The sequence below is a fragment of the Equus przewalskii genome, chromosome 15 (assembly GCF_037783145.1).
Source record: "Equus przewalskii isolate Varuska chromosome 15, EquPr2, whole genome shotgun sequence".
NCBI lineage: Eukaryota > Metazoa > Chordata > Mammalia > Perissodactyla > Equidae > Equus > Equus przewalskii.
Window position 1 is genome coordinate 1,267,195 of NC_091845.1, and position 23,866 is coordinate 1,291,060.

The 23,866-nt window shown below is 53.0% G+C and overlaps 1 protein-coding gene across 1 annotated transcript; it reads right to left on the reverse strand.

Annotated features, from left to right (window-relative positions):
- Nucleotides 1-20,335: 20,335 nt before the first annotated feature.
- On the reverse strand, nt 20,336-20,828 carry PRR23E (PRR23 family member E). The gene is given in 2 exon segments (XM_008539474.2): nt 20,336-20,539; nt 20,541-20,828. Coding segments are annotated over 2 exon segments (492 nt in total).
- Nucleotides 20,829-23,866: the final 3,038 nt, after the last annotated feature.

Consider the following 23,866-nt stretch of genomic DNA (forward strand, 5'->3'; position numbering starts at 1 on the left):
CATTTATATAAGTTTTTGTGTGCACACAAACCATATGGTGTTATGACTAGAAGTGTGGAAACTGGAACACATAACCACGGTGCAAATCTACACCCTTACCAGGGAGGTAGCCTCATCCTTAAATGGGGGCAGTAACAGAGCCGGAGCTCATGTCAGCCCCAGTCCTAACAGAGTCCTCAGAGTGACAGCTCCTGACCATTTGGGAGGATCAGTGGTGACCTGCATACATTTTACTACACTTACTTTGGGGCTTCTTGTGACCTCATGGAATTTATATTAAGCTCATAAAAAAATGTAGCCCCACATTTTAAGTAATTGGATTTTCTGGATCCCACTAGTTGTCTATGGTGGATCTCACAGAGTGACACGCAGATTGAAACAGTTAAAACAGGGGGTGGGCCCAGTGGCATAGCAGTTAAGTTCGCAAGTTCGACTTTGGTGGCCTGGGGTTCACCAGTTAGGATCCCCAGTGCGGACCTACACACTACTGTGGCAGGCGTCCCACATATAAAGTAGAGGAAGATGGGTATGGATGTCGGCTCAGGGCCAGTCTTCCTCAGCAAAAAGAGGAGGATTGGTAGTGGATGTTAGCTCAGGGCTAATCTTCCCTAGAAAAATTTTTTTAAAAAAGGAAAAAAACCCCACTTAATACAGATGAAGCTTTCAGAACAGAACCTGGCACAGAGCAAACTCTCATTAAACATTAGAAATTATGGGGATTATTATGCAAATTCCTAAATGAGTGTATCCAACAGAGCATGTGCATTCCGAACGTTTGAATTCTTGTCCTAGGGGACGGCCCTGATTGGATCAGCTTCAGAACAGTCAAACCCTGGATCAGCCCCTGCTGAGCACAGCAGGCTTCTGACTAAACGTCTGCTTAATACCCTCAAGGCCCATCCCTGTTACTGCAAGTCGCACAATTTCATCTTTTTTTTTATGGCTGAGTAGTAGTATTCCAGTGTGTATATATACTACATCTTCTTTACCCATTCATCCATTGATGGGCACTGGGCTGCTTCCAAGTCTTGGCTATTGTGAATAATGCTGCAGTGAACATAGGGGTGCATGCATCTTTTTGAATTAGGGTATTATGCCGAGTGAAGTAAGTCAGACAGAGAAAGACAAACACCGTATGATTTCACTCAGATGTGGAAGATAAACGAACACAGAGATAAGGAGAATAGACTGGTGGCTACCAGAGGGGAAGGGAGTGGAGGTAGGGCAAAAGGGGTAAAGGGGCACATATGTATGGTGAGGGATGGAAACTAGACTGTGGGTGGTGAACATGACGTATCTATACAGAAACTGATATACAATAATGTACATTGAAATTTACGCAATGTTATAAACTAATGTGACCTCAATAAAATAATTTTTGAAAGTCTGCAAAGGCTCCCACTGCTCCTGGTCGGAGACACACATCTCCAGCCCCATTCACAAGACCCCGGAAAGCGCAGCCACCGGCTGTCTGGCTCGATCTTCCTCCACATCTTGCCTATGCTCTGGCCTCCCTGGGGTGCTCTCTGTGCCTTTGCATCTTCTGTTCCCTCTCTCCGCAGCTGCCCCCACTCCCCAACGCACCTGAGGCCTCCTGGATTCAGCTCAAAGCCACCTCCTCCGGGAACCCACCCTGATCCCTCACCCGAGGATGAGGTCATTTTCACACCCTGGGAACACCCCCGCCCCTCTCGGGCTAGCCCTTAGTTCAGTTGAGTTATACCTTCATCTGGGGGATAAGCAGATGACCCAATCAAGCCGCCCTCGACGCCCCTCTAGGACCGCACCCTGGAGACGCCGCCCGCCCCGCCCCCGCGCACAGTCCATAAAAGAGCGCGCGGAGCCGCAGCGCCCAGGAGGCGCCACCCGCCTGGTTCTCGTCCTGCCGTCGGCGCATCCGTGGCGTGCAGGGCGCCTGACCTGGGGCTGCGGCGCCGCCTCGGGGCCCCCCCGACCTCTTCGAGACCATCTCAGCGCTACTGCCACAGCCTCACGTGTTCCTGGACTTCGCTGGAAGGAATCTGTACGGAAATCAAGTGAGTATATTGCGATACAGAACAAGTGGAGCCAACTGGCGCGGGCGCAGAGCGTCAGTCTTTGCTGGGACGGCCGCAGGCCTCGCCCCGCCCCGCCATCTCCCCTCTTCCATCCCCATCCCTTCCCTCGTACTCAGCTGTAAGCAGGCCTAGAAGTTTCCTCCCCACCCTCCACCCTTACGCGACAGCTCCCTCCGACCTGTGCCCTGGCTCGCCGGAACCAGCAGGGAGCAGAGCCCCCGCCGCGGCCCGGTTCCGCTTCCTCGGCCGCTGGCCTCCAGGGAGCTGGGGGCTGGGCCTCCGGGGCCGCCGGGCTCCGACGTCAACGTGTTTCCCTGCGGATCTGCCCCGGAGACCCCCGCCCCAATCATTTCGCCCCCATGCCCTCCCCAAGGGTCTCAGATGAAGTCAATGTGAATTCTCACCCGAGACACACCCAGGGTGTCTGGGTCCTAGAAGGGGGCTCGGTGGGTCAGGACGCGGATTTCACGTTCGGTTAGTCACAGCCGGGAACCCCAGAGAGTAAAGGATGTTCGCTCCTCCGACAGGACTCCGCGCGGGCTTTTCTCCTTAGCCTTTCAAATACCAGCGGAAGGCTTTATTCTTGATCAGATTAATGGTAAAAATCAAAGTTCCATTCCTTTTGAAATTTGACTTTTTAAACATGAGTGAAGTGGGACACTTTTTACACTATAAATGACCCGCTCTGTCACCTCTGCCTCCCGAGCGGGTCTTGGACCAATGGGTCTTGGCAAGGCCCACCTCTCTCCCTCTGGCGTCCCCCATCTGGCTCATTCCGGTACCACTGCCCTCAATTGCTGTCGCATCTCCTAGCTTGTCTTCCTTCCCTGGGCCTGCAGTTCCCATCTGTGGTCCACTCTGATTTAGAGAGGCTTCTAGAGTATGAAACTGGTCCCACCACTTCTCTGTTTCAAAGTCTCAAAGGGTTCCCACTGTCCTCAGTACCTGAAGGCCCCAGTGGGCGTTTATAGGGACCTTCATGATCTGCCTCTGCCCCTTCCGGGAAGCCCTCCCTGCTCAGCCCTGCACTCCGAGAGGCCTCCTGTCCAGAGTTCTCACCTGCTCCGGCTCTGCTCAGCTCCTGGCTCCCACGGCCCTGCTGACAGGACGCCCAGAGGCCTGACTGCTTTCTTTCTCGCACGGGATCCTTTTGTTCAACCGGCTGGTGCTTGTGGGGTGTTGCCAGTCAGCCGTGCTTCAGCCTGCCTCTCGCTGCTGCCTGGGCCCCTCGGAGCTCCAGGAACCCTGAGCACACCAGCCTCTGTTCCTTGAGATCCCGGGGGCTGGGTGTGTCTTCCCTTAGCACCGTCCCTTGACCATCTCTCTACTCTATGCCAAATCCTCATCAAGCAGGTCACGCCACGCCAGACAGCCCAGCCCCTCCTGGGCACCAGTTCTTATTTCAGAAACATCTCCAAACTGCAAGGAAATTCCTCTAGGGGACCCTTGTTATGTGAAGAAATACCTGCTACTGCTGGAGTGTCCCCTCCTGCCGTGGGACCCCTCGACCGTCTCTTTACTTTCTTTACACCATTTCCTCGTGGTGCTGGATGTGGCTGCCGATCGTGCTGTTCAGAACATTCCAGGAGAAAACCAGGAGTCAGGGCTCAAGTTCATGGGCACTGAACCCTTCAGAGGAGGCTCTGAGGGGAGATCCTGCCTTGTGGGGAGGAGGTGGCGGGCGGATGGGGCCATGACTGGAATTCTTCAGGAACTCTCTCAGTGGACCCCACTTTCTGGTGGTCTTCTGTGTATTTCTGACTTTGCTGTTCTCTTTACCAATCAATTTTGGGACTTTGTGTAACCTTTTAATTCTTACTCTGTGCCAGCTATCCATGAGTCTGGCCATTAGTGTTCTCCATGACCGCATAGCGTGGAGTCATGAGACTGAATTCGGAACTTCTGCTTTGTTTCCTTTCTGAGGAAGACTAGCCCTAAGCCAACATCCGTGCCCATCCCCCTCTACTTTATATGTGGGATGCCTGCCACAGCATGGCTTGACAAGCAGTGTGTAGGTCCTCACCCGGCATCTGATCCGGTGAACCCCAGGTCACAGAAGCAGAATGTGCTAACTTAACTACTGCACCACCGGGCTGGCCCCGGGAACTTCTGGTTTGATGTCCAAGATAAGGCCTCATGTAGATGCCACGCACCCCTCGTCTTGCACAGGGTCACTTATGGTTCCAGTGGTAACACTCCTTCTCTCCTCATCCTCCCCAAAGTGCTTTGAACTTGGCTCTTCTGTCTCCGCACCCCTAACTTTTCCTCTCCTCCAACCCCCTCCGAACCCCTTCTCCCTGCCCCGTCTCTAACCCTCCATCTGCTCACCTTGCAGATACCAAGGAGCCACCTGCGGGCGCCGTGTGGAATCAGCCCAGAGGGGACTGTGCTTGCAGGGCATATCTCGGTTTTGGGGAGCAGTCCCCAGCTAAGATGGGGGCAAGTGCATCTAAGGAACAAGCGGTGCAGAACCCCCATGGTGCATCCCTGACCGCTAAGGAAGCCCACCTGACTCGGCCTGCCCCACACCCCTGGGCGCCTGTGGGCTCTGTCTATGGCTTCTCTGCCTGTGCGGGAGCCCAGCCTGTAACTGACGCAGCCTGCTGGCCTGTCGTGAGGACCCCCTGTGTCATCCACTCCTGGATGGGGTGCCCAGCCACTTGGACTTACATGTGGGCCCCCTATCGTGGTGATCTCTGGGTGGGGCATCCCCCTCCAGCTGCCTCAGCACCTTCAGTCTGGCCTTGGGGCGTCTCCAGCTTTGATTCCCGCATGGGAGGCCAGCACTGGGCCACCATGGCCTCCAGTGTATTGCCTTACTTCGTAGGACCCCCGCCCCTGTACTCCTCCGGCCCTCCAGCTCTGAGCAGGGACGCCCCCGGCCAATGTACCCAGGTGGGATGGCAGACTCCAACCAACTCAGCCTTCCCTGCTCCAGTGGGGGTCGTGTCCAGAGGAGCTTCTCCCTTGAAGAAGTGCCAGGCCCCTCCATCAGAGTGGGCCTCCAGGTTCAGCATTTGGGCACCTGCGCCGTCCTCCAGCCCAGAACTCCGACCTCTGCCCCCTTCCCCCAGCTCGGACCCTCAGCCCAATCCCCGGTGCCCCCGCTCCCCCCGGCCGCCCTGCAGGGCCTGCCGCCGCCTCTTCGAGCTCTGATGTGTCCTTGAGTGCCACCCGTTCTAGCACTTAGGGACCTGTGGAATCCAGTGAGCGCTACTGTGCCCTCTGCCCAGAGGGTTTTCATCGTGATTATCTGCTGTATCCCACGTTTCTTTCCTAATTTGTATATATTAAAGGAAGAAAGGAAGAAAGAGAAATCTTACCATAGACTTGTCTGTTTCATTACAACCCACTGCTCACTCAGGGATTCTCCCTTGCATCTTCTGAAGTGTCTCCTGATGTCTTTATTTGTTGTGAGCTTATTGTTCGTGTTATAATTTCTTAAAGATGATACTCAATTCATTTTTAGCCTTTATTTTATAATCTAAATTTTTAATGCTATAAATTTCCCTCTAAATATACCCCTGTAAATGCATCCTATGGTAATGATATGTGATTTTTTATTTTTGTATCTTTTTAAACAATCGCCATTAAGAGGCAAATTAAGTACGTTTTCTGTTTATTTTCTTACAGCTCCAGACAAACCAGAATCATCTTTGTGGTTTTAAATGTCTCATGTAGATCTCCTTATAATATTCCAATTACTATGCCACTCACTGTTGCTGTTATAACAGACTACTACTTAAAGTAAAAACAATGCTTATATAATACGGCTAGAACGTTATTATGGAAGTTACTCACTTATAATATCCATATAGTAATAGTGTGCACCCTGCCCCGAAAAGTACAGTTTCATTGCGCAGCACTTTGAACAAAATCTGAATCTCTTAAGTAGCAGTATTTCTTATACTGATCCCGAAAGAGAGATCAGTAAAAATATGTTTTAAAAGGACAAAAAGAAATTCCCAAGTTTCTTGGTATAGTTTTGGAATTTGAAATAATTGATCTGGTAGAAGTTTGAATTAACCTTGAAGAACCCAGCTCTGTTCCCAGGATCTGCAGGTGGCGGCACGTCCAGCCTACCGTGGGGTGTCTGTGCCGCTTCCAGAGGGTGTGGAGGGAGGGGCCGCGTGGGCGATCCTCGGCTGGAGGGGCTGGTGAGTGCGGCGGGAGGGAGGGAGGGAGGTGAGCTCTTCAGACAGGGGGGCCACATGCACTGGGCCTTTGTCCACTCTGTTCAATCCTCAGCCTGCGAAATCGGGAAACCGTTTCTTCCTCAAGCATGGAGATCACCCCGTTCTGCTCTTCAGGGCTTCGCTCTAGGCGTTGTGTTCCGGGTGACACTTTCTCTAAGCGGGGGATGCAGACGGCTTTTACTCAGACTGAGGCTCTCTTGGACTGTAAAGATGCCTTTCTCTGTTGACACTGATTGCAAAACTCTGGACAAATCTAAGAGACTGCTGATGACAGGTGCACACGCACCTGGCCCCCAGGAGGTTGCAGAGGGTGGAGGTAGCCTCAGGTGGCTGGGCTGCTGGTCCATCGCCTCCCTCAGTGTCCCAAGGACCAGCCCGGACCAAGTTTGGGAGCCCCTCTGTGGTGCTAAAGTCCCCCGTAGGCCTGGCTCCACCAGGCATGACAAACACAGAGAAGCGCGGTTGTCCCCCCCGGCTGTCCCCCGCCGGCTGTTAGGCCCTGCAGCAGAGCAGCCTGGCAGCAGGGACAGGGACGGCACAGAACTTGACCACCTAGTGCTGTGCAGCGCTCCGGCTCCTTTTCTCTTTGTTTTCACATTTGTGTTTGAAGAATTTCGGTGGTAAGGAGTAACAGGAAGAATGGATTCTCGTATACCCTCCATCTTGATACAGTTGCTACTATTTTGCAATATTTGTTTCATTTCTCTCTTTCTATTCACACACACAAATATACTTACAAATGGTGTAACCTGTATCTCTAATCTACCCGTCCATCTTTCTCTGTCTGTCATCTCCCTATTGATCTGTTAAACCGTTTCAAAGTAAATTACAGATGTCTGACATTTCCTTGTGCATTTTCCCACGTTACCATTGTCATCATCATAACCTCACAAATGAACTGTCTCCTAATACCCAATATTCATAACACGTCTGAATATTCCCAGTTGCCCTAACAATATATTTCACAACTGTTTTCTTAGTGGGGGGACTAGGATAGATCACCTGACCATTTGCATATCCTGTTTTGTGAAGTGACTGTCCCAGACTTTTCCCCACTTTTTCCCATTGGTTAGGGCTGTGTTGTATGTGTGTGTGTGTTTATAAAAGTTACTTATGTATTCTACAGATAAGCCTTTTGTCAGATACAAGTATTGCTTATATCTTCTGTGTGGCTTTCTTTTTTACTTTTAAAATGGTGTCTACTGATTAACAGACGTTCTTAATTTTATGGAGATCCAATTTATCATTATTTTCTCTTTTGATTAGTGCTTTGGAAACCTGTTTAATTAATTCTTTGTCTACTCCAAAGTCATTGCATATTCTCATACGTTTTTGTCTTGGAGGTTTATTGTGTTACCTTTCATGTTTAGGTCTGTGGTCTCTCAAATTAATTCTTGAAATGTGTTGACTGTTGGCTTTTGGCCCTGGATATGGTGGATGTTAGTAAATGCTTTTGTGTACTTAAAAATGATCTGCAGTTGTTGGACAGAATATTCTGCATAGGCATGCCTCAGAGATACTGTTCGTTTGGTGCCAGATGACTAAAATAGTGAGTATCACAATAACGCCAGTCACGTGCATTTTTGGTTTCCTAATGCACGTAACAGTTATGTCTCCACAATACTGTAGTCTATTAAGTGTGGAATAGCATTGTGTCTCAAAAAACACTTCAGTTGAATGTGCATCTCTCTCTCTCTCCTTTATGATACACCTAAAGCTATACATTTTCCTCGGAATACCTCTTTAGATTTGTCTCACAGATTTGGCAGGTGGTCTGTTCATTACTGCCTATTCTACGGGGTTGAGGAGTTCCTAGAGCCTCGGTGCCTGGCGGGGGATCAGCTTCCCCAGCTCAGCCATAGGGCATCAGCCTGCCAGTCCTGCAGTGTAAGGCAGGCCTGGATGAGGGTCAGAGTCCTCCAGAGCATTTAGCCCTGAGCTTCCTATTTGGGCCCCAAATCACCCTCTTCCTCTGCCTCTTTACCCCTGCTCGAATCCTTGGTCCCGTCACCATTGCCCCTCCTAGAAGCAAAGTCCGCAACAGTGCTCTGGCCATGTTCTCAGGTCACCAGCTGGACAGATAGGAACCTGTCGCACATGAAGCCTCCACGGTGGACCCTGCCTGGGGTCCCAGGACCGTTGCTGACCTGGGGCTCCAGCCATGTCCTGAGCGAGTCCAAAATACCTATCTGTACTACTCTCAGCAGGAAGTCAGGATGCTAAGGGTTATGATGTGTCCTGGTAGACAAAATGCGATTCTGCCTAACTATTTAGTTGCAGTGGCGATGCTAGAAATGTACGGCCACCAAATCTGGACAATGTCCATAGGACTCCGATTTAAACTCCAAGCTCATTTTGGAGCCCGGCAGGGCCCTTCACAGGTCGGCAGCCACCCTCCAGAGCCCCCTGCTCTGAGGAACGCCAGAGGCTGGTGTGCCGCTGGTCAGGAGCAGGGAAAGGAAGGAGAGGGGAGGAAGGCAGGCAGCCTGCAGACCTGAGCCCCAAATGAGGAAACAGGGAAAACCAGAAATGGTGGAGCCGAGCGATCACCCCCCTCCAGTGGCGCTTCCCTCCACCCCCCTGTCTCTCTCACTCTGCAAGTTCACGGGACCCACCCTCCCATGGGACCACATCTAGACATTTAGATACTTAACTCGCTTCTAAACTCTGGTCATTCTTAGGTCAACCTTATAGTTTTTCCACCTTCTTGTACTTTGCATTTTATTTTAAATTAGCTTTTGTTACTTCAATCAGTATATTTTCAAAGGTTGCATTACATATTAAATATAATCACCAAAGTAAATGGGATTCAGCGTCACTTGCTGCAGGTAGAATAGAAAACTGGAATATAACAAAACAGAACAATGCGATGGCCTCATTGTCTGCTGGAGGGCTCAGTCTCCAGCCTGGCCTGGCTTTCTTAATGAGAGAGACTGGCAGGTGTAGGAGTTAGGGCACTGCCCCGACCCCTGGCTCTCTCTTTGTGTCACGAGGACACACGTGAGTCCCTGATCCCCGACTGTTGCAGAGCCCAAGCTGGAGGCGGGACCTCAGGCATTCAGACTTAGCCACATCCGCCTCTGGCCACCTCAAGCTCCCACATGCAGCTCCAGTTCTGCCCAGCGTACAGAGCAGAGATTGGAATGAAGTCTGTGCTGCATTCCCAGCCAGAGGGGCCAGCCCTGTAAAGGAGCCAGGGCGCTCCGCCCCTCCCCTCCCTCATAGGCTTTGACTTGGTCCCAAACCCCAGCCCCATCTCCCTGAGGGCCTTGAAGCCGGCTTGCCTCCACAGGAGTGTCCTGCAAACAGGATGACTTCCCTCGTCAGCAGCTGCTTGGTCTTGGACACATCGGCTGCCTGACACTTGGGATGCTGCCTTCTCTTGCTCCCACAGCTGGCCTGGGCTGACCCTGCCTCCACGGGAAAGACTCCCACCTCCCAAGGGCCAAGTGGGGACAGTGCACAGAGGCAGGGGCGAGGGTGGGCCTACCTCACCCTGGGCCTGGCCGCCGGTCCTTCTCCTGCTCTGCACCAAAGCAGCACATTTCCAGCTTTCCTCCGTCTGGCTCCCTGGCAGGGTCAGCTGATGGGAGGCAGTGGGGAGAGTCTAGAAGGTGGGAAGAAAGGGAGAAACCAAGATGGTGCCCGCTGTCTGCCTCCCGACATCCAGCTCCCCTGGGCAGCCCAGCTGAGATCCCTCCGGATGCCCTGACTTCCCGGTTTGGGTAGCATCCTTTCCTCCCACAGTCATTCAGCCCTGGGAGTGGTGGCAGCTTCCTGCTGCTGCTTCACTGTCCCCAGGCTTCTCAGCTCTCCCATCGCCAAGTGACCACTCTCTGAAATGAATTCTCTTGGTTTAGAAGGCCTTCAGGGGCTTGTCTCCTGAAGGACTGGCCATGCCACATGGAAACACAAGGCAGGGAAGCAGGAGGGCGTCTTTGATGACCCGCACCCCGGGGGGGATGCTGACTTGGGAGGGATGGAGCAGGCCCACCGCACACAGGGCTCCGAGTTGGGGGAATTCCAGAATCTTTCCACTGTCCCCTTTGCTACTGGCTGGTCACCACTTATCGTGATGTGGGTTCCGCAAGGAAGAGGGAAGTCAAGGCGACTGGGTTCGGCCTCTGGAGGGCATGGCCACCTCCAGCCAGAGACCACCAGGGGCATGCCTGCTGCTGACAGGTTGGGCTTATTACTCATCCCCAGTGACGGATAACTCAGGGTATCTCAGGGGAGGGCGTCAGAAAGATCCGATTATGGATTTGGCTGGGTGGTGTGGGGCAGCATCTAAGGAAGAGTTATTTCCAGAAAGTGGAGACAATTCCATGACTGAGTTGCTGGATAAATCTTATCTATAGGGAGGGGACACTAGCATGAAGATGAGCTATAATGGGTGAAGGAGCAGCAGAAACGCATTTGAGCTGAGAGAAAGGGGTGCTGGCGTTCTGTCCTGTCTGGGCTGAGACACGGCTGTGAAGTGGCCTTGCCGTCGCTCTGTCTCTGTCTCAGTGGGATCTTGTCTGAGGCTGGCATTCTGCAAGATGCTTTGTGTCACACGGAGAACAGCACGGCTGGTTGGGAGCACCAGACCAGCCTCCGGACGAGTGCTGCTCCTGCCTCTTTCTCAGGAGGCACCATCTAAGACAGTTCAGATGACGGCCCCCGCTGCTTGAGTCCGTCAGGCCTGCGTGGCCAGCCCAGCTGGAGCACCCTGCACCAGGCCCGCAGCGAAACTAATGGTGACAGTGCAGCACTGGCTCCGTGCAGGGGCAGGTGTGCACCTGTGTTAGCTAATTTAATCCTCACCGCAGCCCTGTAGTGTGGATGGTATTGTTATCCCCATTCTCCAGATGCAGAAACTGAGGCTCAAAGAGGTTAAGGCCTTAGCTAAGGCCACCTTCTTGAGAGTGGCAGAGGTGGGCCTGTGACAGGCTGTCTGGCTCCAGATTCCTGCCCCTGTGCCCAGGTTCTCCTTTCCCTGAAAGACCCCCCGAGTCTTCCATGGTTCCATGCCTCTGCTTGCAGTGGCCATTGCCCAGAATGCCTTTCCTCGCCTCACGTTTATGGTGAGAGTAATGACAGCAGCTGACGTTAACTGAGTGCGTACCATGCGCCGAGAGCTAAGACTTGATGTGCATTAGCTCCTGCAGTCTGCACCACAGCTTTATGAGGGGGTGCTACACCATCACTTTCCAGATGGGGACACCAAATCACAGGGTGGGTAGATGCTTTAGGACCCCTCAACCAAGTGGTCTGAAGTCCACTCACCCTGCAGGACAGACCTCATCGTCGCCCCGGAAGCTGTCACTCCCACCCACTCGCTCCAGCACAGGCACCCCTCCCCCATTTCCTGTATATCCTGCTACTGTCTGGTTCTGGCCCATCTTCTCACTCCTCTGGGAGTTTGCGGGGTAGGCTGTGCCTAGCTGACCTTACGCCTCATGTGAGTGTGAGCAGAGTGTAGATGACAGGAGGTGAGGGGTGGGGCCCATGCGAGTAGGGAGAGGGCCCACCTGTCCCAGGAGACTGTCTCATGGAGGCCACAGATGCAGGCAGGGGTGAGAGGTGGGAGGCAGTGAGCACGTGAGGGGGCAACTTCTCTGACTCTGGGGAATCCAGGTGTCACTCACATGCACGGGCCTGCTTCTGGAGGGCCAGGAACAGCAGGCAGAATGACCCCACGCCCCTGTGGGAGCCAGGTCAGGGTTGGCAGCAATGGACACTCTGACACTGTGCACTTGCAATTTGCTTTATGTGACACCCCGAGGCACTAGTTGGCCGATTTAAGAATTCAGCCTGGCCTGCAGCCATCATTTTCAAGAAAAGCTGCCCTGCAAAGTGGCTGCCACTCATACCTCATCTATTCATGTCCCCATCAACACCAGAGGCCAGGCCCACTGGCTTCGTGAGGGTTAGAAGCGAGTTTTCAGTGGTGGAATTGGTGGCCTGTTAATGTGCACACAGATGGGGAAATCACCGGAGGTCAAGGTCTGTGGATTGGCCAGAATACCATGGAGACACTTCTCCCCTTTGACCCCTAGGCTGCCCTCTGTCCGGTCCCTGGCTGGGAGAATGCTGGCTGCCTGATGCTGGCCACGCGGGTGCTGGCGCGGCGCCATCTGCCCGAGCAGGCCTTCCTGCAGGCCCAGAGCCACAGAGACTTCAGCTCACGGATGGGTGTGTGGACCGTCTTGCTTGAGAATATTTGGGTGCTAAGCTTTGGGTGCCAGAAGGAATCTGGTACAGACCAGACTCCTAGCTCTCAGGATACCCATGTGATGAGGCTGGGAGTCTGTGCCGGCCGGCACTTAATGAGAACCTTTGACAGCTGACGTTATTCGCCAGAAAGAACCCGCTGGTTGGCAGGACCACACTGGCTTTGCAGGACAGGGAGGCCACAGGGTGCTCTGGGCCGAGGGGGAACACAAGGCGGCAGGTGGGCACACATGGCATGGAGTCCCTCACACTGGCCAGCACAAGGGCGCCTGGGCCCTTATCAAGACCAGGAGTCAATCAGAGTGTTGACAAACTGGGGTTCTCTGCTGGGAAGCAGCCAGCTGGAGCTCAGCCTGTCCATGAGCCTGCCCCACGTGGCTGGAGCACCAGCCAGACCTCGCAAGGCCTGCCTGCCACTAACTAGCCGGGGAGGTCCTCCTGGAGCCCACAGCCTGGATAAGTGCTAGGCAGCTGAAGGTGGAGCGAGTCCAGGCCTCTGGGCCCCAGAGACACTGAGCGGAGCCCTGCCAGGAGCTAAGAAACAGCTGTGCCTACCCCTCCCCCTGGCAGCAACGCTGGGGCAGCGGCTGGCCTGGTTGGGCCTGTATGAGGGGCCAGGAGGCTGGGGGCCAGGCAGAAAGAGGCCTGCACTGCCCATGGGGCTTGACCCCCAGTCCCTAAGAAGAGTCCTATTACTGAAACGCTTCAGGCCCATGGGGCCGGTGGGTGGGGATTTTGAGAGTCTGATGTCAAACACAAAAGTGGGTCTCAGCCCCTGAGGATGCGAAGTGTCAAAAGCCTGCTCTGACCTGGTACAAGGGCAGCTAGAGTTGGGCCTGGGCCCACGTGGTCCTGCCAGCACCAGTTGTTGCCAGAGCCTCAGGCCCCCACGACCATCACCAGAGCACCCAATCTGGTTGTGCCTCCCAGGCAGGCTGCATGCCAGTCCCTGGCCCACTGCCTCCACTGAACGCTCAGGCCCCCGCAGGCCTCCTGCCAGAGCCCTCCACTTATGACCTTGGACCAGAATGCTCCAGAACCCAGCAGTGCACCCCATGGCGCTCTGCCTTGTGCAGTCCAGTGTCCACTTGTGCTTCTCTTTTCGCGCCTGCAGAAAGAGCAGGGAGGTCACCTGCTCTGGGGAATCCAGGGGGCTGCTGTCGCAGGGGAAGTTGGCAGGAAAGGTGGGGACCTGACTTCAGGCTCTGCATTGTTGCCTGACTCTGGGCAAGCCACCTACCCCCTTGGTGCTGTGTCCTTCTCTGTGAGTGGGGTCACTCCAGGATGCACGTGACAGGCCTCTGGGGAGGATTAAATGGGTCCATGCAGCTCGAGCCAGGCACACAGTGATGCTGAGGGCTGTGAGCTCTTCCTGTGGTGGTCGTTGTGGCCTCGGCTAACTCGGACAATGGAGGACGCCACAAGGAGCCAGACAGCCCAAGGACTACTGCTAAGGGGGAGGACACTTTCAATGGGTCTGACTTTGCTGCGATGTTACTGGTCACAGCCAGGGGGAGCGGGCAGTGGCCGGGGAAACGAAGATCACAGTAACTTTGACCAGGCACCCATGATGTAAGTGCTTAGCAAGGGTCATTTCAACCCTGTAAGTAGGTCCTCATAAAAGCAGCACCAGCCTCCCCATTCTACAGAGGAGGAAACTGAAGCCAAGAAAGGCTTCCTCAAGTCACGCAGCCAGCAAAGGCCAGAACCGGGCTGCAAACCCACTTGCCATCATCCTGGCCCAGGGCTCTGGTTCATCTAAAAGGGCGGCATCTTCACGGTCAAGGGCAGGACCGAGTCTGTGGCAAGGGGCTCAGGCCTGAGGCACCTGTGGCACTCAGACAGCGTCAACTCTCACCGCCTCACAGCGACAGACTCACCCCTCACCTCCTCCAGCTCCACCTGCTCGAGGAGCAAGCGGAGGGAGGGCCAAGCGTCTGGATCGCCTCTCCAGTCTGTGCCAGGCTCCCAGAGAGAGCTTTTATCTGACTCAACAGCAGCGCTCCCACTGTATTTACTCTCACAACTACCTCCCATTGAGGATGAGTGAGGCCGGGTCTCTGCTTCTCCAAATGACATAAGTGATCCCTTTAAAAACACAGTACATAAAAAGTCGTGAACGTAAGTGGAGTAACTCGAGCCCACCCAAGCTCCAGACGTCTGTGAACCTTAAAGAATCAGGACGAGGCAGGGAGAGGAGTCAGGGAGGACGCCTGGGCTCCGGGCCTGCCTCCTCCACGCCCAGGCGTGTCCCCTGTGACTTTCAACGTAGGGTTTGCAATTACTGTTGTGCCAGCGGTGGGGCTGGTCTGGAGGACGCTGCCTTCTCTGAGGTGCCCCACAAGGCTGGGTGTGAACTGTGGATATGCCACAGAGCCAACATCTGAGGACAGTGCTGAACATGCCTTCGAGGCAGCCAGTCAATCCCCTCATCCTCTCGTAACACAGTGCAGCTGACGGTGCTTCACACACGCTGACGTCTCCTCTCATTGGTTCCTCTTGGTGACCTTGCTTCCTGCTGAGGATGTCACACAGGGGGCTTCTCAGCCCCAGACAAAGCCCTGGTCACTCACCATTGCCCTTAAAGCTCCAGGAGGGCCCCTGTTCTGAGCAACAGTAAAACTGCTGTGCTGGCCCCCTCCCAAAGGCCAGAGCCCACTGGGGTGGGACGTAAATGACTCCAGGTGCAGAGTGACTTCCTCCCAGGCCTGTTCACCCCTGAGATTGGGGCTTACAGCCGGGGAGGTGTTCTGAGGGATGGGGTGTGGTGAACCTGGAGACCTGAGTTGGAGAAGGCAACACAGAGATGGCATAAGCTCGGCCCTGGGCCACCATGAGCTCAAAGGGAAAAGAGCCAGCATCCCAGGTGCAGGCCATGAGAGAGAAGCAATGCAGAAGAGCCAGGGGAGATGGAGCAGGATTGGGGACAGTCACGTCAGGATGTGAAGGAATCATGATAAATATCCTCCAGTGGATGAGAAGGCGTTGATACCACGAAGCAGGAACAAGCAGTTAAAAGAAAATGCGGGGAATGGAAATACACTGAATGGAACAATGAAGACCTCAGTGGATGGGAAAAACAGACTTGATGAGCTGGAAGAGGAGGTGAAGGGTCGTGCTCAGCAGGCACGAAGAAGAGATGCGCTGATGGCAAATGCAGAAGCAAAGTTAAGCGGATGGAGGCAAAGAGCTTCCCCAGCCAGGTGTTAGAATCTCAGGAGAAGATACAAACGAATGGAGTGGGAGAAATGTTTGAAGAAACAATGACCAAAATTTTCCAGAATTAAACTTTAAAGACTGAAAAACAGCAGAAAGAATAGAAAAGGAAAACTTTGCCCTCTAACACATCATGAGATTCAATGTCCTCAGTTGGGGAGAAACCTCCAGCAGACGCTGGAGGAAATGCTCCAGCACCCACAGAGGAGAGTTTTGGGCGCTCAGGCCCCAGTGCAGCCACGGCGGCCCAGAACACAGGACGAGGACATCTCCAGAGCGCTGAGAGAAGAGGACTTCAAACCCGAGTCTTCAGCTCAGTGGTCATTCACATGAGGGCAGTCCAAGCCAGCAGAAGGCCTGCCCCACGAGGACCACCTGTGAAACCACTAGGGGGAGACACGGCAAGACAAAAAATAAAGCGGGAGGGTGCTGAGATGGGGGTTGTGAGTGAGTAAATAACTTAGTAAACTTATTATTATCTAAAAGAGTAAGAGGAGAGGGAGGGGGTGTGAGCAGGAGTGTGAGATGCACTGTGTCTGCAAAGGCCAGAGCTGGGAGTGGGGCAATGGCGGGCCGGGCTGGGCGGGCTGTGAAACCGGTGGAGGTGAAGGCGCACTGAGGCACCAGGCTTGTTGGCAGGGGATACAGCTACTGACAAGCTTCAGAAATTGACAGGGTATAGGTCTTGAAAGTGACTGGTTATCCATTGAAAACTGATAATAGTGTAGAAACTAGCAGAAGAAAACTAGATCTACCCAGTGGAAAGCGAACAGGAGAACAAGGCAGAAGCAAGATACGTTAAATAGAAACCAGGAAGAGCAATGATGAAATTGAGTCCCAACAATAATTACAATGAATGTAAACTGACTTCTGGTCATCAAAAAGCCTGACCCGGCAGTGCTGCTAAAGGAGGAATACCTAAAACAGAAGGACTCAGAGAGGAAGAGAGTAAAAGGCTAAAAACATGTACGAGGCAAATACAAAATGAACAGAAACTGAGGTGATAATAACTAAAAAACAGAATTTCCTCAAGGAGAATTATCACACAGGAAAAAGGGAGGGGATTATATTCGGGTGAAAGGAACAGGAGAGCAAGAATACACAAAAACAATGAACACAGATGTGCCTAAAAATATTGCCCCCAAAATACATAAAACAAGATCTGAGAGAAGTAGGAATAGAAACATACAGTGGAGATTTCCACAACTCTGATACTGACAGATCAAACACACAGAATCAGCAAGATCACAGCATTAAGACTCTACTAATAAGTTCAAACTAATAGGAATATTTTTCAAAAGTCTGACGTCCAACAAGCAAGGCATTTATGAGCTTCCACTGTGACTGGTCGTGTCCTGGGCCACAAAGGAAGAAGCCTCAATTAATGCCAAAGAAGTAACACCATACATACTCTGCCCTGACCATCTGTTGATAAAATTTTAACTCTTACTTTAAAACTCCTGGAAATAAAATGGCATACTTCTAAACAATCCTTTGAAATAAGGCAAATCATGAAATACTTAGAATGAAGTGATAACACTCCACATGCCTAAGTACAGGATACAGCAAAAGTATACCCAGAGGGTGACACATTTGTCAGAAACAAGAAATAGTAAGAGGAAAAAGAACTAGGTGTTCAACTCAATAAATTAGGGAAATAGAACGAATACAAATCCAAAGAAGCAAGGAAAAATAAAGATAAAAACAGAAATTGATACTATAAACATTTGTTTTCTTCTTCACCTTCACAAAATTCAGAGCTGGTTCCTTGAGAAGCCAGTTTTGATGTCTTCTGGTAAGAGGAATGATCGAGGCAGAGGGGAAGACATGCTCCCGTGCAGACTGTGAACAAGACGAGGCAGCCTGCTATCACAGTTAGCTCACACAGTGCTGGAGAGCCCAACCAATGCTCTAATTCAGGGATAAACTTTCCAAGGGAGGGGCCCCCAAGGGGTCTGAGTGCTCCTGTCTCAGTGCCCCCAGCCAGCCTCTACACCCCGATGCAGGCAGCTGAGAAGGGCCCACTCTCTTTGCCTCCCATGCCAACACACAGCTTAACAGCATGATCTGCCTGAAAGATCCTCAGAACTGATCCTAACAATCCTGTTTAGCTAAGGCATGACGAGAAGCTGGGCGCTCCCTGCCAGTCCAGGGGTGTGCACCCTTAATCTGCTCTAACCTCACACAGCTTCCCCAGCTTCCTGTGGTGTGTGGAATGAAACTGAAGACAGAACAATAGAAAAGACCCAGTTTGAACAACAGTGAGCAAAAAAAAAAAAAAAAAAAAAGGCAGAATGGAGAGAAGAGAAGAAATAATTAATGAACAGAAATTTAGGTGCCTGTGGATCTATAACAAAAGATCTAACATTTGGGTCACTGGAGTCCCACATGAGGACAAAGAGGTTGGAGCTGAAAAGGTTGTCAAAGAAATAATAGCAGGAAATATTCCAATTTGGGAAAAGACATAAACTTACAGATTAAAGAAACTAAACAATCTCAAACGAGATAAATCCAATGAAATCCACAACATGATACATCAAACTTCTGAAAACTAAAGAAAAAAATCTTGAAAGCAGTGGGAAAGGAATGACATCTTACCTGTAAGAGAAAAACAATTTGAATAATTCACTAAAAGTCTATACAAAGAAATACATTCAAAAACACTATAGATAAGTCAAAATGGAATTCTTCCCAAGTAACCCTTAGGAAGGCAGGTAAAAGCAAACAGAGAAATGAAAAACAGAGGGAACAAATATAAAACCAAAAATAAAATAGCAGATTTAAGCCCTAACAGACCAATAATTATGTTAAACGCTAATGGTCTCACATACTATATGATTCCATTTACATAACATTCTCAAAATGACAAAATTGCAGAGATGAAGCACATGTTAACGATTGCCAGGAGTGAGGGATGGCGGGCAGGGGGCTGGGAGGGGTGCAGTATGAGAGAGGTCTTCGTCCTGGGGGGACAGTTCTGTATCTTGGCTGATGATGTGGTGATTACACAGAGGTGCACCTGTGATAAGATGACGCCACACTGCAGACACACCGCACACGTTCAGTTTCCTGGTCTGATACTGTCCTTGAGTAAGGCAGGGTGCAAGCACAGGGAAACAGGTTAGGGACATGGGGCCTCTCTGTACTATCTTTGCAACTTTCTGGGAAACTATAATTTCCAATTTTTAATAAAAAAACATAGATAACTTATATATACTTTTTGTTAAAGGTCAAAACACTTGTATATAAAGGAGAAATAATATATATTTCACTGATGTGGATTCTCAAGCATGACTTCCTAGAAGACGTGATGTCACACTATTATGAATAAGCTTGGGTTTGAGAAATAAGATCAAAGCCATTTCCATTTAAAAAATACAGGAAAAGGAACGACTAGAAGACACACTCACTAGCATTCCATGCACATTAAGCCTGTGTGAAGACACTATGCACTTCTGCATAAATGACTCAGCTTCTAGGCTTCAACAACTGCCAACCGGTTTTCCCCTCTGCGGGCCCCACTGGGACACAGGAAGGATGGGCGCGTCAAGGGCAGCTCTCCACAGGAGGGATGCTGGCACAGAGAAAGTCCCTGCCCACCGGAATTCGGCAACGCTTCAAACACCACGTCACTCGGGAAAGTCCCGGGGTGCTTTTGAGATGTCCCCTGGGGAGGAGCGTCAGCTCCATGGAGCAGCCCCACCGAAATGGACACCTGGCTCCCCTGGGGACACTCCTCGCCTGCAGCCCTCTCCAGCGATGGCCGTCTTCTCACCCGTGGGCAGGGGTCCTTCCTGCTCCTCACTGCCACTTCCAAGTCACAGTCCTTCACAGGTCACATAAGACTACACTGTCGCCACTCCCTCTGGCCACAGTCTTCTCTCATTTCTCACAGTTCTGCAGCTGGCCTTGCAGCTTTCAGCACTTCTCCTGCCCTATTTCTTTGTAATTTCCAAATCCATGTGGATGACCCTCCCAGCAAGGGGCCCCTCCTCGCTGCCAATCATCTAGTTCTCTTTCGCACCCCAACACCCGGCCCCACAGTCAAACCCAGAGCTGCTCATTTCCACACTATACTTGTTCCTCAGTAAATGCAGAGCGCTTCCTTTTCCAACCTGTAACTCCTATCTTCCTAGCTCACTTTCAGCCACGGCCGGTGGGCTGCACTATGACCTTCTGCAGAGCGGCTCAGACCACAAACTAAACCCACTTACAACCCAAGGGGTGGGCCTTAAACACTGTGTGAGCTGCTAAAGAGCAGGCAGCAGGGGTATCATAGTGCTTCACTCATGTATTTAAAACACAAGTGTACAAAATGCACTTCACAAGGTTGCACTCATGCGTATTTGAGGACCTATATGAGATATACTAGAGCGCTGGCCTGTGACAGGGCTGAGGACAGGAAAGGGTGCAGGCAGCAAGGGTCAAAGGGCAGAGGGGACAAATGAAGTGGAAATAAATAATCAGTAGAGGGCCTTGCACGGGCCCGAGAGAGTGTGCTGTGCCCTGAGGAACAGTGAAGAACTTCCATCTGAGAGCCTTTAAAAGTAAAAAAAAAGTCAAACCCAAGAGTCTGGGCAGACCCACAGCTCACTGGGCATCATGCAGTGTGTCTCCCCTGGTTGGGGAGTGACTGGAGATTGATCAGAGCTAGAAGAGGCAGCAGCAGGCCCTGCAGGGTGGCCGGGGGGAGCGGGGGCACCGGGGATTGGGCTGAGGGTCCAAGCTGCGGGAAGGGGGCAGAGGGCGGAGTTCGGGGCTGGAGGACAGCGCAGGCGCCCAAATGCTGAACCTGGAGGCCCACTCTGATGGAGGGGCCTGGCACCTCTTCAACGGAGAAGCTCCTCTGGATGAGCGCCACCCCCCCCCCAACCCCCACAGCCGGGAAGGCTGAGCTGGCTGGAGTCTGCCATCCCACCTGGGTACAGTGGCCGGGGGCGTCCCTGCTCAGAGCTGGAGGGCCGGAGGAGTACAGGGGCGGGGGTCCCACAGAGTAAGGCAATACACCGGAGGCCATGGTGGCCCAGTGCTGGCCTCCCACGCAGGGATCAAAGCTGGAGACGCCCCAAGGCCAGACTGAAGCTGCTGAGGCAGCTGGAGGGGGATACCCCACCCAGAGATCACCCCCAAAGGGCACCAGCATGTGAGTCCAAGGGGCTGGGCACCCCATCCAGGAGTGGACAACACAGGGGGTCCCCACTGTCATGAGACAGCAGGCTGCGTCAGTGAGAGGTCCGTCTCCCGTACAGACACACAAGCCGCAGGCAGACCTTGAGCCTGCCCCCGTAGCAGCAGGAGGCGCTCGGATTTCCTTGGAGGGCTGGGCGGCACAGGGCACGTGTTCCTGCACAGCCCGTTCCTGGGAGGCGGCTGCCCCCATGGTAGATGTGGACGAGCTCTGCTCCTCCCCAAGCCGGGTTACCCGTGGCCAGCTTGCTGTCCTGGCTCCCTATCTGTGGAGCGGACAGAGGCTGGAGGAGAAGGAAGGGGTCCAGGAAGGGAGTGTGCGGCCACCCTGGGGAGGGGCCAGGAGCATCAGGGGAGGGCCAACAGCACGAACTGTAGTTTTCAGTGGTGGATGGGCTTGGGGGTAATATTTCTTTGAGGCAACATCTCATTACATTGTTCTTTCCTATCCTTAGAAGCCCCCAGCCCCCACCCCCACATGGAAAACAAGAACCTGAGAGGACTAACGGCTGGGCTCCAGAGAGACCTGGGGCGGCAGGAGGAAGAGAAAGATGAATTCCAAAAGTCCCCCCTGCCAGAGTCAGAACACAGTGGAAACGGCAGAAACGGGGGCTCTCCTTGGGTGCGAGAAGGAGGCCCTGCACTTCCTGGCACAGCTGCCCGGTGGGCGCCCAGCAGAGCCTCCACCAGGAGGCCAGCGCCGCCAGCAGAGCGTGCCACGCTCAGGGCCGCACTGCAGACACGCACGTCCGCTGCGGGGTACAGATCAGACTGGCAGAGCTTCGCCTCAGGGGAAAGAGGAAAAGCCAGGGGCTGTGGCAACAGTTTAAGGAAGCGGTGACAGCCCTTAAAACCAGGTGGGATGCAGTGGGAAGGGAGAGAAGCGGGTGGACGTCAGATATGTTCGGGAGGCCAAACCGACGTCCTTAGTGAGCAGGTGTTGAAGACACAGGCCAGAAGGGAGCCCGGGTAGAGATAGACACGCAATGCGCCAAGGAGATGAAGACAGGGAGCTCTGGGCGAAGGCGCCGCGTCCGAGTGCGTTTTCTTCAGTGTCTCCCAGGGCAGGCGGCTCGCTCTGAAGGCCTCAATTCCTCCCTCTCTCACAGCCTCACCCCAGGCCACATGACACACTTGGGCTCTGGGCTCAGAGGATGTGGGCCAGTGTAACACAACAGACGTCTCAGAGGGGCTCCTGCAACCTGGCCAGTGCCCCTGCAACTGCCGTGAGAACATGCTGGAGCTGGCCTGCTGGAGTGTGAGAAAACAAGCAGAGAGCTGAGGCACCCCACTCTTTGTGGGTCAGCCCAGAGCCGGCTGACCTGCCGACCTGAACGAGCCAGGAGAGGTGGATTCCGTGCCACTGAATCTCGGGTGGTGAGGCCCAGGGACCTGGGGCTGAGCACACCCACTGGTGATTCCAATGCGTGCTAACCGCTGAGGAGCACCGGCCTAGATGACCAGCAGCTGCTGCTGATGCCTGCCGGACTCCAGTGGGGCCAGAAGAACTGAGGCTTGAGCCTGGTCCAGCTTGGCAGGACCCTGCAGGTTTGTGAGCTGAGAGACGGTTGCTGCTTGCTACTGAGGACTTGCTGTTGTTACACCCCAGTATTGTGCAATGGACGACTGATACACTTGCCCACACTCCCTCCTTCCTGAGAGTAGACGGATTCCCAGGGCTAAAGCAAGAAAAAGGCAGAGCAAATAAGGAAACTCGGTGCTCCATCCCGCTCCCTTCCTTCCAGGAGACATTGTGAGGGACAGGCCAAAGCACAGACGTGAGGGAAGAGAACAGCTGGGCTGAGTCCTGCCCCACTCTGGTAGAAGAGTCACTGCACAGAGACAGCCCTGGGAGGGGGCAGGCAGCTGCCCGCCAGGGGGCTGAGGCCCAGCTGTGCTGTGAGTGGGCACGCACACCTGAAGACGTGAGGTCGGGATGTGGAGGGCAGTTTAGATTGTGAACAGGACGCAGGTGGGAATGCGGATGTTTAAAGAGATGCTTCCAGAGGCAAGAGAGGCTGGCGATGCAGAGCAGACAGAAGTGGGGCGCCAGCTGCTGAGGGGCCAGACGACCCACGTAATGCTTTGTGCGGGTGAGCCTCCTACCCACCTCGACCCGGATGCAGCCCTCGGTGCCCAGGGTGAGGGGACCTTCACTGCACCCAGGATGGGGCATCTCTGAATACACTTCAGTCACCTAGGAAAAATTTCCCCCAAGAAGCAAACTAGGGGCAGGTAGAAATGATGTTCAGTGACTGGGTGAAAATAAATGTTCTCAATATTGAATAACAAGACAATAACAACTCCACTGAGAAATGGGGCAAGGACTTTTTAAAAAGCCAGAGAAGTAGGGGGAGATAAGCCAACAAATGCGTGAAAAGATGTTCAAACTTACAAATAAATACAAATGAAAGGAAAGGCTGGATGGCAGGTGGAAGAACGGACCCACTCATGCCCTCTCCCCACACCCCACAAGGTAACAACAAAGGGGTTTTTTAAGGCATCAGCCGACAAGAACAACAATCATGTGAGAGGAAACAGGGACAAGATCTGGGAAACGAGAATGCCGGTGGCCACATAGTAAGTGGCCCGGCAGAGGAGGGAAGCCAAGGGACCGAATCCTAACCAGCAGCCGGGAAAGCCCACAAGCTGCTCGATCCACGTGGCAGAACCTCAAGAACATCTCAGGTTTCTGGCATCAGGTAGCAGGTGCGGAGGTGCCATGGAAGTAAAGATGGGGCTAAGAGCAGAAGACTGATTAAACTCCCCTGCTGGGAGTCAGACAGAGCCCCCTCCCCCAGACAGCTGACTGCCTTCGCCTCCTCCCTCCCGCTGGCAGAGGAGGCCAGACTCTTCCCTGCACTGAAAATGGAGGCAGGAGGCAGGGCGTGAACAGGTGTCTACATTCTACTGAGACCCAAGCTCCAGACCTCTCTCAGCTCCCAGCATGGCGGCCCTATTCCCCTCAGGCAGGAAAACAGAAGAACCTCCTGG